The 16,625-nt window shown below is 36.0% G+C and overlaps 1 protein-coding gene across 2 annotated transcripts in view; it reads right to left on the reverse strand.

Annotated features, from left to right (window-relative positions):
* The window catches only part of SH3RF1 (SH3 domain containing ring finger 1), a 93,046-nt gene that overhangs the window by 35,714 nt on the left and 40,707 nt on the right, over positions 1-16,625 (reverse strand). For both annotated transcript variants that reach the window (XM_075751866.1, XM_075751867.1), the window contains exons 3-4: positions 5,423-5,698; positions 3,974-4,069 (exon numbers count right to left, since the gene is read on the reverse strand). In XM_075751866.1, coding sequence (XP_075607981.1) covers positions 3,974-4,069; positions 5,423-5,698 — 372 coding nt within the window. The remainder of the gene's footprint in view (positions 1-3,973; positions 4,070-5,422; positions 5,699-16,625) is intronic.

The raw sequence follows: 16,625 nt of genomic DNA on the forward strand, positions 1-16,625 counted from the left end.
CACTTTCTGAAATTAAGTGAACACACTACCTTTTCCCCTCAAGCGATCTTTCTATTCATGTTCATCCAAAATTTTTATTTATGCAATTTTACTCCATCACCATACATCAAGCAGTTAATTTTCCACATTACCAACACTATCATTAGTCAAATTCAAATTCCTAGACAACATTTCACTTTCACATGTATTTGGAAACAAAGGAGTAAAGTTCAAGTTGGAACTAAGGCAAACGTCCTTATTTGATGTTATTTTTGCTAAGCGTCATCCTAGAGGACAGGCAAGAACTTAGAAACTAAATTCAGCTTTACAATTAAAGCTTTGGAACAAATATATTTTGTCTAAACCAGCGGAAGAATTATGTAGGAAATCTTGAACAGATCACAATCATGAGTAAAGCTGCAGTTATATTAATTTTTGAAACAAATGACAGTTCTGTATTGCAGGTTTTGTTAGGAAAACTCATCAAAACGATGATACTCAGTTGTTGTCACTGGAATGTTAACATTGAGATTATCTCATTCAAATATAGTGGGGATTAGACTACAATTTTCTACTCAAAATTAACAATCTCTGTTTTCAGGCATCATGTAAAATATTCACTTTTTGCATAAATTTTCTGTTTAAGTTCTGGGCAGGCAAAACAGGCAAAAAGTAGAGGAAAGTTTCCATAAAAGGTTTTACCTTATTCTCCTGAGTTAGTACTGTTACAAAAGTCTGATTTGTTTTCCTAAGCACTTTAAATCAGATCACATCATCTAACAGTGATAGACAAAGTTTAGTCTAGTAAGTACAACGTTAAAAAGACCACGTTAGAAATGCAGACTAAAATCCAATCTAAAATGTATAGACACAATAAAAAATAAATATGTTTCGAAACACTACTGTTTGATACAGGAGGAGATGCTAATAAAAAACCCAACCTGACACACTAGGTACATAAAATCTTATGTTCTCATTGATTAAAATGTTGTGTTAACTGATGGATGCAGTAGTATAAAATGGCAATGAACTTAAAATTCTACTACAGTGAACATCTTAGCTCATTTGAGGTGTTTTCCCTACATCTCTATAAAATTGTTTACAAATAAAGCTAGAGAAGATGGATTAATACAAAGACGTTTCCCAGTTCATGTTAACTTGGGAAAACAAAAGCTGTCATTATTTTCTACTGACATTTTGATTGAAAAGTGATTCCTTTTCTCTGAATTTTCTTTTTCTATTGTTGTGGGCATTTGTAGTTTCCTAGTTGTTCTGTACGAGTGCCGAGTAACTTGCAAAAAATTAAACACTTTTTAGATTTAGAGTGTGTTTACTAAGTGTTAATCCACATCAAAAGCTCAAATTTGAGGTCTAAGACATTTATATTGTACCCAGAACTGTACTCTATATAGAAAAATTCTAATACTTTATGTTTAGTTCTGATTAATCTTTCTTTTAGGAACAAACATAAGTGTTATGAACTTAATCATACAGTTTCTGGACTCACTGCATTTTATTTTGTCACTGTGCAAGAATATGATTGACCTGCTTTTAATGCAAGCACCTTGAAATTCCATCAGTCAAAAGTCTAGTAATTTAGATATGTTAATCAGGTCTTACTCTAGTAAAACCAGAGTATTTGTTTGGTTTTAGCACTTCTTAGAAAATAGAATTTCATTTTTTGCAATGTTTTGTATTATTTATTTTTCACTTGCAGATAGAAGTGATTATTTCACAGTGCTATATGTCTACAGATAAAGACGTAATGTTGCGTGAGTCAGTTAACAAACTGTATTTTTAATAGAATCATTATTAAAATTCCTCTCAAATGTTTTCAGTCTTAGCTTTTATTATGACCACAAAATTAGCAAGTGAAAGTGATATAAAAGAATAGAGCAGACTAGCAATCATCGGATCATAAAATGTTCGTCCAGGTAAAAAGCTGTTGTCAAATCAGAATTTTGCATGGACTTTGACATATCTGAAGTTTATCCTGTGACCTCATTGTACAAGAAACATTGCAAGTATCAGACCTATACTGCAGAATAAACATCACAGACCACACTCGTTTTAAAGTTAATGACTTCAGAAAATCTCCAGTACACACAGCTACTAATTCACATTTTTTAAAAAAAGAAAAAAAAAAAAAAGAAAAGATGTGGACTAACATACAGAAGGCAAAGATGTGTCTGTCATATGACAAAAAAATAGGCAATGATTACAGGATTGGAAAATATAACTAAAAATACCATATTAAAAATACCTCAAAAATACGAATTACTTTTCATCTTTGGTGTCTTCAATAATAACATACGTAAGAATGGTTTGATATACTTGTTTGTAACAACTATCTGCATATTTTCCAGAACAACAGTTATATAATCTCAGGAAAACAGGTATTTCAAAATTCTAATCGATAGTTTTCTGCATATCTCACTGCTCTTCATCACGGCATGTGTTTCAGTTCAGTATATACTGAAAAAAACCCACCTATCTGACCTGAAGTATCTCTTTGGGTATTATTTATTTCTAGATTTCCCTTATCATTTTTGTGGGGATTTGCAAGTGTGTACACAAGTGCTTGTGCCTGTTCTAAAAGAGTTAATTAAAGATACATTTTCTTAGTTGATATAATTTGTCTGAAAACATCAACAGTGAAATACACTTTGTGACTGAGTATCATTTCAAGAATTTACCTCCATTTTGCAAACTTCTGTAGGGAAGGAAACGGAGTTGTTAGCTAAACAGTTTCTTCTAACTTGGCTAAGTGATTTAAGCACCACAAATACCTTTACTGGCTGAACTGAAGGGGCAGTTAATTGCAAGGAGCCAGGAATGAATAGCCAGGGGCAAGAACTTCTGAAATTGGCTTTTAAAAACTTAATTCAACTGAAGCCAGAATTACACTAAGCAGGTTGAAACCCTTTTGGGTTTGTTGTTGTTTTTTCAGTCATGTGAAAATTTCTATCCCCAGATATACAAATCCTTCTATCAACCTATAAAAATTAATATAGGTATTTTCCCTTTAAAAAAAATAATAAAATCTATGTTGGTTGAACACAAAATTTTTTTTAAAAGTTCCCATCTCATCAAGGCATTCAGAAATTGATTTAATAAAACCTGACTTGATTCTTAGTATGGTTACGCATTTCTTCTGTGACCTGAGGTACAGATTTCTCATCCCATGGGTAATGTGAAAATACCTTTTTCTTTCACTATTCTGCCTCATTTATTTAAATAAAATCTCTTCAGTGGGAGAAGTGTATCTTACCAACTATCCATAGCATACCTATCAGAAAAAGACAAACACTATTCCAAACCTTTATATCTTTCTGTAATGCAAATTTTAATAATCATCGTTACACACTGTTCTTAATCACCTATGTCTTTCTATACAGAAGATACAGCTTTCAACTTTTAAACTTTAAAAGGTTGGGAAAACTTTCTCAACTGCTACCTCTCATTGTAAATTGTCATATCACATACGAGAGATGCAGGAAGATACAGATGATTTTATATAAGGATCTTTTGGATGTAAAAATCAATGCTTTACCTGCTTAACAACAGCCTATATTCTCTGACTTTCTAGTTGTGCTAATTTGGTTTTGAGAGACAAGTATTAGGGACAGTGCAAAACTTAGTACTTCTCTGACTTCCTGATTACTTTCATTTTGTGGCTAAGTGTGGTTTGTGATTGACTGCATGACTCCAGTATTAACAAGAAAACACAGTGACTGCCTCCAAGTACTTTAATTCTGATTCCATTCAATGAAAATAAGTATCAAATAGCTAAGTAAAAATCACTTGTTCAACTGCTGAACTGTTGAGGTCATTAACTTTCCCAAACTAAGCACACAGACCTTAAGAGTATTTTAGGTCTAAGACTATTTATATCTCAGGTTATTTTAGAATCATCACCAGTACTGATTATTTTTCCTTTTAGAAAATGAAATACCATTGGGCACAACTTTACCGAGGGCCTAACTTTACTCACCTCAACATATGAAATTGGAAATATTCCTATCTTGTCAGCCAGCATTCCTTCTGCCCAGTTTTCATCCACGCGGCGAATTACAGTCAGAACATCATCCTGTGTGAATATGCAGTGATTATGTCCCCCAGCTCTAATTAAACTTCTAATTTAATTTCCCTCCATAATGCACGAGTAATCAGAGAAGGCAGAACACAGGCAAGAACCGCAGAGAAGGTGCTCCATACCAGGAACGTGCCACTTTTGGGGTTGAAGTCCGTTCCAGCCATTCCTTTTCTTATTTTGTCAGAGTTCAGCTAACTGTCCACAGCCAATATCAGCCATCTGACTTTCTCCTTAGTGCCAGACTTCCTCCTGTGTTCAGCCCAGGGTATTCATCAGCCCCCGTTTAAGTCCTTGGCATTATTCAACAGAACTTCAATCTTTTTCCTTCTCAGCTGACTCATTACTTAATCTTCCATGGACATTACTTTTCTACTTAAGTACTTAAGAACACCGGTAAGTGATATGATTTCTTTCGTATCTACATGGAACATTTGGTTTAGATATGGTTTTGAGAATGTTACATAAAAAAAGTATTTACGGGCACATTATCATTGCTCTCGCTTATATTGAGATGCATAATTGTTTCATATGCAAGCTAAAGTATTTGGAAACACACATGCTTACTCAAGCGAGACTGCAGATTGAAAAAACCAGTTTGCCAACAAATTAATCACAATATGCAAGCTAATGCCAATCATCCTCAAGAGTATGGCAGTACTGTGTTGTAATAATCAGTCTGTCCATGCGTTAATAACTTTCCTTTTTAGAATTTTTGCCATCCTCTTCATTTTTAATAGGCAAGGGCAGAAAAGTGCAAAATTTTTGTGCAATTTAATAAATTAAAGAATCAGAAACAAAAAATGGAACAGCTCTGAGGTATGTTAAAACCCTGTATCATTATGTGCCTTGCAAGATACAAAATTAATTACAATAGAAACAACATAAGAAGAAATCTCATATTTTTCAAAAGGCAATTAGAAATATTATAGAATAACATAGTAGAAGTTCGTGTCTAGTATCTCGATCCTAAAAATGCCACTTACTAAATGGGAAGTTGAAAATAGTTGTCAGCTTCAACAATTTAAAATGAGCATTTCTTTAGAAGATGGAACACTTAATTCATAACATAGGTTATTTCTCATAAATTAAGGACATTACTACTGTGATTATGAAAAATCATATTCTCAAAATAAAACCTCAGAGAAATTATATGTAATTTAGGAAGAGAAGGAAGGCAAAACTAATCAACATCGGAGAAATACCTGCAGAATTACTGGCCCTTTTCATATTTGTCCAGTTCCAGTAAAAAAAGAAATGCAGACAAGACTACAGGACAGTCTTATTATTGCTTATCCAAGTTAATGAAATTATTAAAAGAAAATAATAATAATTGTATTCTTTTTTTACCTTTGCAAATGGTAAACAGTCTTTATCTGCTTCCTTGTCTTTTACTTCAAAGTCATAAAGTGCTTTGCACTGTGGCGGCGGTTGAGGTAAAGGTTTAATAATCTGAACAAAATTGGTAGGAAAAAAGCCATGGATGCCATTGACTTCTCCATGATACCAATTTTCATCCACCTGTCGACGCAAAATGATGATGTCTCCTTTACTGAATTTAAGATCTCCAGGTTCTTTTCCCTCGTAGTTATACAATGCTTTGGCACATGGTAACTGAGGTACACCCTAAAGAAGAAGAAGAAAAAAATCACTAGAATTATGTCAGTACTGCTAAATACATTTTATATTATATTCTTTGGGAGACTATAAATGAAGCTGTATAAAATTGCAAATAAAATTATTTTATTGCAAGTATTCTACTGATTTTACTAAAACATCTAGGAAGATCTTCAGTTCTATACAGTCTTAACATCCTTTCCCCCTAAATTTCATTATGATTTTCAGGAATGCTACAATGTTGCTAGACACAAGAGAGGCAAAAAACCATACTTTAACCCTCGTGTACTAATTCACTAAGCTTTAACATTTAACAAAAACCAAACCAAACAAACTGCAAAGTATCCTGGCCACCTTAGAGATCTAACAGAAAAATGCTGCAAGAAAATACAGCACCAGAATAACAAATTTGTGATAAGACCTTTAAGGCATGTTTTCTGCCTGACTTGCTTATTATTTTCCTCACCTTATTTATTTCATGGGCACAGAATGCTAAGGATGAGGACATAAGGAAAGTGTTTTCCAGCTTGAAAAACAAATTTCACTTTAATAAAGGTGAGATAATTCATCCTGGAACAACCCTTTTTATTTAATTATTTATTTAAAACCACAGCTAAACAGAATTACTGGGGGGGGGGGGGGGAAATCAGTTGAAGGTATCCTTGGGTCTTCTTCACTTGATTCCTCCATAATATCTGAAAACTGTAGGTCATTGATACTGCTCTTGAACACACATCAGAAGGATTACAATATCATACTGTGTCATCCTCCCTTAGATACACTGCAGATATTCTTTTTTAATTGTCAGTCTGTGCTTCCACATTTTGCAAGAGTGAGCCATAAAACTCTACAACTCTAATATTAGGCCTGCTGCCTTCAAAACTCTCTTTTCTCTCCAACTTTAAATACCTAGAGGGGAGCTCACCCTGCAAACAGCAGTAACTTGCATTACCAAGACGGTCTCTCCATAGCAAAGACAGCATTTATGGTCCGCTAGAGCACAGCATTTCCATCTTTCCCATGTGGGAATGGCAACTTTTAATGAAATTCAATGTTGGCGATGTTATTCGCTACATGTACACCATGGTATGTCTCTCCTCTCAAGTCTTCTACCAGCTCAGACTGTAAATTGGAGTTGAACTTGCAGTATCTCGAGAGGCACGCACACAAGGCAAAGAAATTCTCAGAAGGAATTACCACTTCAAGTCTATCTCATTGGTCAGAAGACAAAGCTCTTGATAATTTATTTCACATTTAACACTTAAAATGTCTTTTAATATAATCCAATTTGTTTGGACACCTTTCATGTATGATTTTAAAAACAGATTAATAATTTAACAAATGGATAAATAATATCTTAAAGATTAGTTTATTTAATATCTTCTTTTCTATACCAAACAGTCAAAGGATGACCATATGTGTATGCACAGGTACAGATGAGCCTGATGAACCTATCAATACAGGCAAATCACACTTCATACCTACGAATACAGGCAAATCACACTTCATACCTACATATACAGGCAAATCTAGGATGGGTACTAAAAATATTGTATTAGCAGCATCTATGCAATTGTTCACAAAAATTGGTGATCTTCACACTGATGCAAACAGTATTTTTCATCCTGATCAGCCTTAACTGCATCAGCATAGAATGGAAACATCACGAGCATACTCTGTATAAACCTGGATAGGGAAAAAGACTTTCCCCTCAACTGATTGAGGGGGATATTCATGGCCGTAACAGAAAAATTCAAAAAATATTGTTATGTATGTATTTTTTAGTCCTATGTGCTCTCTGCAGAGTAAACAGACACAACGAAGGGAACAGGCAGTGTAGATGTAGTAAGGACCAGTGCACAGAGAAAACTGGGCGGGGGGACAGGGCACGTTGGAAGTGAAAAGAAACACATCTCTACACAAGAGAGGAAATACTGCTTGCTTATCCATTTCCATCCCAATAACAAAGAAACAAATTACAGCCCTTTAGTGATTATGAGCCAAAGAAATACTTGCTATGAAAAGCGCCCCAAGCAATTATAAGACACACGCATCTCTTGCACTGGAATCACCCTGTTGTCCCAGGAGGAAGCCTTCTATGTCCCCGTACTGAGGAAGAACTTTAAGATTAGCTGCATGTATAACATATAGTTGGAACACCCCCCCCTTTTAAAAACAAACATAACAAAAACAAACCAGGAGTCCCAGCACAGCAGATCATATCAAAGTGATCAAACTCATCAATTAGTCATCGTTTAATTGTTAGAACTTGATATTGCATTTATGCAGTTTATCGCAATCTCCCATGAACAAACCTGTGCTCAAACGTACAAACAGCTGTTTATATTTTATAGGAAGTTCCTTTCCCAGCATATAGGTTGAGTTTCTGCAAAGCTTGTTTCCCATGTTAAAAATGGTTCCAGTCTGTAATTTCAAACAGAACAAAGTTCAACAAAATACGCACTTAGTTCTCCATCAGATTGCCAGGGATTAAAGAGAAACAGTTAAATGGCTCAGAAGAGAACTAAAGCGAATGCCTTTTTCTTCCGTCCCAGGGGGAGGATGAAGTGAGAAGGAGGGGGTGCGATGGGGAGCACCATTCTCAGGTGTACGGTACCAAGGGCCCCCCCTCGAGCACCACCTTCACGTTCCTCCTCCTCTGAGCAACCTGGGAGCCGCAGCTCATGGCTGGTACCTTTGGGCCGTCACTGTTAGCAGCCTTGGGCAGCTTTGGCCCCCCTTCTGCCCCTCCGGCTGTTCACCAAGAGAGAAGGCCATGAGGATATGCCGAGCTGGAGTTTACATTTCATTCCGTGTCTCTCACTTGGCTAAACATGAAAGGAAGGCTTTGGAAGAAAAACTTTGCAGCCTACCCTTAGGTTTACAGCTGCCATTTACCCTGCCAGCTCTTTGAGAAAGCAACAAGAAAAAACCCAGACAAATACCACTTTAGGAAATTTAAAATATAAAACCCAGAAAGACTCCACACAAAATAGATTTCTTAAAATTATTTCCTCAGTCCTTAGGCAAAATCCTTATGCAAAAATATTTGAACTTCTAATGCTACCGCTGATACACAAACTCTTTAAATTTATTTTAGCTAAGGCATGGATATACATACATTTCACATGCCAGACTCCTCTAAAGAAAATAAAATTAGTAATATATGATGACATCAAAACAAACAGCTTAACAAGAACATGAAAAATGCATATGCATTCATATATATGAGGCTCTGATCCCTCAGATTTCTTCTCCCAACCCAGATATTTTGTCTTAGAAACCTAAAGAATTCACTTACAATTTTCCTATTTGGATTTATACTTTGTCTTCAGTCACCTTATTTCGAACTTTGCTCTTTTTTTTAATGGACAACATGCAACCGTATGTACTTTTTCATGAGCTTAAGCCAAGAGAAACTTATGTCTGCACAGAAACATGAGATCTGATTTCCTTTTAAAAACAGGAGTTTCTGTGGCAGAAGCCCAAATGTAAATGTGCTTATGCTGGCATAAGCCAGTGCTCATTGTATAACTCACTGCACTTGGAGAACCAGCATAAGCTAAAGTAGCAAAAATAGTAAATCCCTTCCCAAGGAAATGAATGGAATGGATACCAGGTCATCTGCATCTCTATTTCCTTCCAAGCCTTCCCAGCTGTGGTGCTGCTGGTTGTCACTTTTCCAAGGAAGTAAGGCATTCCCGGTTCTCTGGCTGTGTGACTGGGATGTGGCGTGGGCTTCCCTGTGAACCTGCTGAATTCACCCAGAATATCTATGCTGTTTTCACCTGTTTGAGGTTCCCAGACACTGTCTTCAAGAGGCCAGGAAGTCGTGTTTTTACAGAAGTACTGTTATGTGAGTAGTATGACAGACAAAAAAAGATTTCTGAAACTCTCTACGTGCGCAACCAAAGTGCTATCAGCCTCCAAAAAAGCTGGCCTACTCAGACACCTCAGCAGCAGTTTTTACGCCTAGCTTTCCTCAACAACTTCTGTCTTTCCTTATAGAAAGTCTAAACCTGAAAGTTACTATCATTTTCATCCATGTTGTAAGAGGATCTTTAATAAACATCAGTTATTTGCAATTTTCTTACAAGTAAAGACAGAAAAAATATTTTTCTTCATCTATTTATTTTCTTCCATGCAGTTCCTAAATCAAACTAAGCCACCTTAATAATCAAGATGAGAAACTACTACAAAAAATCTCCAATTACACAGCAATTGTAAGTACAGTGAGCCTAGAGCTACAGAGGTGCTTTTATCAGTCTAAATTTTTTTTTCCCCAAGAACCAGTATTGTAAGACATTCTTGGCTGCCGATAGAAGTTGCTTTTACATGAGGAAAGGAGTTTGTTAATAGGCTGCAGCCAACTTGTTTGCAAGGCAGATTTGGGTCAAGCAAGTACTTTACGTGTACATTCTACAGTAGGTACAGGTATATTTGAGATTTCTTCATCAGACTCCTAGTCATTCAAACCTTCTGAATCCAATATTACTTCTTTTAATCTTCTAGTCCATCCTATTTTATATTGTTGTCTTCTTGACTCCTATCTTTCAAATTGCATCCTTTTTATTACTTTTTTAAATGTGTATTTTTGCTTTTTTTGCCTTCTTTGTCCTCTACCAAGCTGTCCAGTCCTACGTGCAACAACATCCCATTTTGCACCTAGAGTTTATGTCTCTTTCATCTTGCTGGCTCCAATACTTCTTTTCAAGTCTTAATTTAAAGCCATCTGATCTGTCCAGTTCAATTTTCTTTGTTTCAGCCTCCTTTGTTCTTTCTGTATCTCTGTTTAAATTTTCACATATTTTGAGACACAGAGCTTGTAAGAATACTTCACTGAAGACCTTCTTAAACTACTTATATTAATAGATGTGTTTCCTTCAGTAGGATTTCCTTCTAAAGGAAGGAAACACGGTCCCTATGTTAAGCTCTAAGTATACTGCTGTGACCTGAACACATTAAATACTCGGTTTTGCAGAACACACCAACCTAGAGATGATAACATTTGAAAATAAGTCTCCCCATCTCTTTTTGAGTTCCAGAACACAAAGTGTCTCCATAATCCAAGAAGAATGTTAAAAGCTGGCTCCCTGCATTTATTTTTCTCATCTAAGGAACAAGACAAACGTGGTCAGATTTGCTCAAAGGCAGACTAATTCAAGCAGGTTTAATCTGTATCTGACACTAAATTGTAAGCGGAATCAATTTTACATACTTCTACCATCAGAACTATCTTGGAAGATTGCAGAGGTCATCAGTACAAATTAAATTATTTCCATTTACAGTGTCTCTGACGTTCCTGTTACCTGAATGATGAAAATGTAAGATATTTTTATGTCAGGAGGCTGTATCAAGTTGCCAGTATGCAGTAATAACCATCAAAATAAACCTTTGGTTTCATCTGATATGAATTACTATTGCTCTACTGAATACAGTAAAACAGTATTTTTATATGACAGTTCACTAGATTAAGGAAGTGAGCAATGTTAATGTTGCTAAGTATATTCATTTCTACTAGTTTCTAATTATATAGTTGTATTAAATCTCGTTTTTCTCAGCACACATAAATAAACATTTGTAGTTGTTTTGAAATGCCATGTTCAGATATGGTTAGTCGCAGCTTGATACAGTTTTTCATTTTAATGAAAGTAGGACAAGCTGTGCATCAAGAGGAAACTAGTTAGCCACGTTACCCTGATTAAAGAGACCAGGTTTGAAATCCATTTGCGTATAACTTAACAGTGACCTACATAACAATAATCATTTTGAAAAAAGATTATTTTAAGGAAAAAATAGGATGCAGGATAAAAACCACAATCAAGCCAATGTATTTGTTATATTTTTGGAAAAGCTGAACATATGTAATCAGTAAAAATTTTAGGTTCTTGATAAATGAAGAAATGAGATGATATTTTTACAATTATTTAATTTGACCGTCGAGTTAAAATTTATACAGTAGACCTGCAAAGCTTCTCTGCTACTAGCTAACTATCAGAGAATACGTAATGCTTCTACATGACAACTAACACCGGTGCTAGCTCTAGATGTAATAGTGTGTGACATATCAGAATACTCTTTATTCATTTACAGGTTTCAGCCATCAAATGCAGGTTGAAATGCCAAGCACTCCTAGAGCCCTTTGCAGAAGAACTTCACAGCACAGGGTCAGAGAAACCCTGTATTTTGTAACAGAAGGTTAACTCCTCTCCTCATGTAAACAATTTTTATGTGTTCTTTTGAGGTAAACTATCAATGACCTACTTAAAGTAGCCAGTTTATGAAAGTCCTTTTCACTTCCTCTGTCTTAACAGCTTTTAGAAGAAAACATTTTGGCATTTTTTTCTTGTCTGATGTCAAGAAATAAATATACGGTTGTTTAATATAACTATGAGCAACTCTCTCCCACTAAGTTGTTTTGAAATTAAAAGCTGGAATACAGGAGAATGAAAGGAATTTAAAAATGTTGCCTGAAGGCCTAAGCAATCAGACTAATAATATGGAAGGTTAGAAAGGGACATTTACCAAGCTTTCCAAAGGCACTTAGCCCAGTCCCTTTCTGTGCAATACCTGTGTTTTTGAAAACTTTTTCAAATAAAAAATGAGTGTCTTCAGAATGCCACCTTCTTTCCTTTGCCTATCCAAAATGCAAAGTTCTCAGCTATTTATTTTTCCAAGGTTTGTTAAGTAAAGAAATTTTTGAAAATTTTCCACTAAACTCTCAAAATAATTAAGTAAAAAAAAAAAGACAAAAATGGAGAGGAGAAAAGAAATACATCCTGCACACTGCATGTCCCCAAATATTTTAACTGTATGCACTTGACAGGTTAAAGATTGCTTCTTTCCACAGGAGAAAAAAAAAAAAGAAAAAAAAAAGAAAGAAAGGTGAGGATACTGCTCTGCATGGGAAAAACTGAGAAGGTAACTTTCAAGATGCAGAAGAGAATTAGGGTCTGTATTCCCATTGATTTTGAAAGGAAAGCCAATGCACATCAAACAATTTCATTTGGAGTCTTTAAAAAACTTTGATTAACTGTTTACTACTAAACCATTTTGCTTTGAGAAAAAAAAAGATTGTTGTAACACTATAAACAAAACTTCGAAGTGTGCGCTATGTAGAGCTAAGATGTTTGTATAAAATAATTCTTTCTGGAAAGCAACAATTTGCTTTAAAGATCTGCTCTTATATGCTGTTATACCAACCTCACTGGTCAGTCTGAAAACGCTACTATCCCCATTGTTTTTCTCTTGGTATGTTACAATTCATTGGCATTTGAAGTCTCCATAAAACTCTTAAATTTTTCTTGCCCCAGTGCCATTGTATGGCAGCGTGGATCTCCTAATCTCTCTAAGCACATCAAGTTGATAAGCAGCATAAGTTCATTCCATTCCACTTAAACTCTTCTACCAGAGTATTTTCCAATGCATTCTGTTTTCATGTAGTATCACCTACGGCTTCTAAGACTAGAATACTGCATACCCCAAGGAGGAAAAAGACAGACACTCACCCCTCTTGGCAAGAATACATCTAGGGGAGCAGTACATTTGTGAGACTGGGTAACGTGACTTCTTAGTCCTACTCCAAACTGCACCTAACTACTTGTAAATCCCTGAAGAAGTCTCAGTGTGGGGTAAGATTTTAAAATTTATTAAGTGTTCCCCAACCACATCCAATTTGTCAACACTAAAATCCATATGGACATCCAAAGTTACAAAGGGAGGCCGAGACTAAGTGCTTTGGAAAGTGTTGCTGTTTCCACTTTCTCTACATGAACCCATAAAAGTGCGAGAAACTTACCTCACAGGTATTATCTTTTAAAATTATCTTTTTAAAGAGCACTTTGGAAAATGGAATATAGATGCAGTAGATTACTGATCCACTGGTTCACTTTTATTTTTCTAGCCAACTTGAGAAAATTAGCAAACAAATAAAAAAAAAAAATCACCTAAGATAAAGTATATGAAGGTCAAGCACCTGTCAGAGACCTGGGAAAAGACTTAGAAATAACACATCTCATGTAGTTTTCTATGATATGTATCACTGAAGCTCAGGATACAGAACTATTCAACTGTTCAAAATACCAAATTGCTAGATAGTACTTCTGTGTTTATCAAGAAGCCTCATTTTGCCTAGTCACCCAGGAAATGTTTTTCATAACTATTCATTTCACATCCAAAATGTATTATGGGAAGTCTGACAACTTTCCCGTGCCAATACAGATTCCTAAATATCACTGGGGTTTTTTTTTTGCTTGTTTGTTATATGAACATACAGAAGAGGCAAATTGCCCCCCCCCGCCCAAAACGACCAAAATACAGACAGGGAGTCTATATAACCCCATAGGGTATTGCTAACACCTAGAGAAGATCCCATTATTGACGTGATACACATGGTTGTGCTATGCTGGAGAAATAAGAGACAAATAGAAGTATCTATGTCGTCTACCAGTTTTAATATGGCTAATCAGAATACATATATTCTCCCTCATTTTTGCATTAAACATAAGCCATCAAGATTGGAAAAGTACATCTGTTTCACTAACCACATTTAAAATTATCTCGCAAACTTGCACTTTATAACACCACTTGACAAATCACTTTACAAAACACATTCTGTTTGCTTACTTTAAAAAAAAAAAAGTTAATCTACTTAGTGCAGAAGATTGGAACACTCGGTTTATCAACAAAGCACTGGTACACAAGAGGCCCTGTCCCTGCTTCATGGAGCTGGTATTTTAACACAAATATCAAAAGCTCCAGAGGCTTTATCAACAATGTAAAAATTTAAGAGTAATGTTCTGTATTGTTCTAAAGATTTTCACACTTTGAAAATGAACATAAACAAGCTTCCCTCACTGTGATGTGAAAATGAGTATGTTTACTTGTTGCACCAAGAAAAGGAGAGGGAATTCCAGGTGAGAATACAGACTAAAAAAAATGAAAAGAATAAATGAGAAATGAGATTGCCAAGAGCAAACTCTTACTGTGCTTTGAAGGTAAGGAGTTTGAACATGATACAGAAGGAGCAAAGCCAGCAAATGACTCTGAACAAGGGAGTGACTTGGTAAGATTACTCTGAGTGAGATCACCATGAAGAAACGTTCCTTTCATCTCTCAAATACTTTGCTGCCAAAAATTGGGCAATGGGAAAACACAGAGTTGCAAATGAAGAGGTTGCTGCATTTTTTGATGAAAACCTATCAAGGCTGACAGGTGTGACTTTTTATCTGAGCATGCTTTGCTTTCCATTATGATCAAGTGTTAATGTATTCCTTGCCAAAATAGCGCAAGGTCTAAAATTAAAATGACCCTACCAATGACAGCAAAAAAAGAGAGTAATCCCACACAGCTTTCCTATCTGAATTTGTTTTTAAAAACCTGAGATAGCATCTGACATTCCACTACCTGCTGAGAAAGTGCTTTTAGGTTTATTTTCCGTCACTTCCACTGTTTTGTAAACGTTGATGTGCTTGTCCAACCTTCTGAATGAACACAACATTACTGTCACACATCCTTCCCAGGTTCCCTGCAACCTCTTGTTGCCAGGATCTGGAGGGACTTTCATTAAGCTTGATTTAGGATCGGTACTGTGTCCTACTCCTCCTGAAACGCCCTCACTCCCTTGAAATTCCTTTGGAATCAATTTAATTCCTTTAATATCCTGACTTCAAACAGCCCCTTGCCTACTGCAGAAAAGCAAAGGTGCTAATTTTAGCTGTCACTGTAGTATACACAAATATAGGTCCGCTGCATGCACAGAGTAAATGACAAACTCCATTTAATATTTATTTTTACTTATCCTTTAAATTTTTATGCATCACAACTTCCTGGAATATCTATTTTTTTTCCAAAACATTTTTATGGTACTCTACTTGAAGCAGCTGGTCGGCCTTTTGAAAAGGCAACTAATCCTAGCTGAAATTATGCATTTTTTTTTCAAGATAAATGTTCCTGTATACTCTTTATTATTACAAAAGAGCTGAGTGAGCCAGAAGAATGCTATGTTAACATTTATCTCTTCTGCAATGACAAGCTGGAGTCTGTACCTCCCAGTTATTTCAGCCAGACTGTAAAAGCAGACAAACAGCCTGGTGCAAATAAGCATTCTGCTCAGGGTAGCATTGCTAGAACAGGTTTGAACCCAAAATGCCTGCAGAGCATACTATGCTTCACATTTTGTATTGCTCAAGTGAATATATTTTAACATAAAGTATTATTGCAGAACACAAAACTGATCCACATGTCTTGAGTTTATGAGGTCTGAATCGGTATACAGACATTTCCTAGCTATATCTTGCATCACCACACTCCCCTCTGCTGTCACTGTACTTTTACAAGCCCTTCCCTCTGACCTCCATAACCTCCCTGGTCTCTATTCTGCCTGAACTTTGTCTTTCTTAATCCCATACCTACACGCTCAGTGTTTCTAAATTTCTCCAGCATCGCCTGTCCTCACTGCCACCTTCCCTTACACTTCCCTTCTGCAAGGGAGCCCAGTGAGGTCTTCCCCACTCAGCTGGCCCGGGCCTCCCCAGAAGCCCACCCCACAACCCCCCACCTCGACCTGCCCCTGCAGATGAATTGGCTCTCCTGCATCCTGACATTACTCGGCTCCTTAACAAACTTCCAACAATAGGTGACTACGTCTCTGTAAAGTAGTGCAGAAAACCATATCACACCTGTTTTTGTTATTTAGCCCCTTATTCCATTAAGAGTTGCCACTGGTTTTACGTGGAAGCTAATATTTAAGCAAGCTATCAAACTCAGTTACTCCAGCAGATCTCGGCCAAGTTTTCTCCCAAGTTGCCCAGCTCAAGACTCTCCTTCACTGTATAGGAATGCTTAATTTTTACAAAAGCTATCAGCTCAAATTCCACAAAATCTCTCGTTATTGGGAAGACCTTACCGCTTTCTACAACTACCTGAAAGAAGGTTG

The sequence above is a fragment of the Balearica regulorum genome, chromosome 4, assembly GCF_011004875.1.
Source record: "Balearica regulorum gibbericeps isolate bBalReg1 chromosome 4, bBalReg1.pri, whole genome shotgun sequence".
Taxonomy (NCBI): domain Eukaryota; kingdom Metazoa; phylum Chordata; class Aves; order Gruiformes; family Gruidae; genus Balearica; species Balearica regulorum.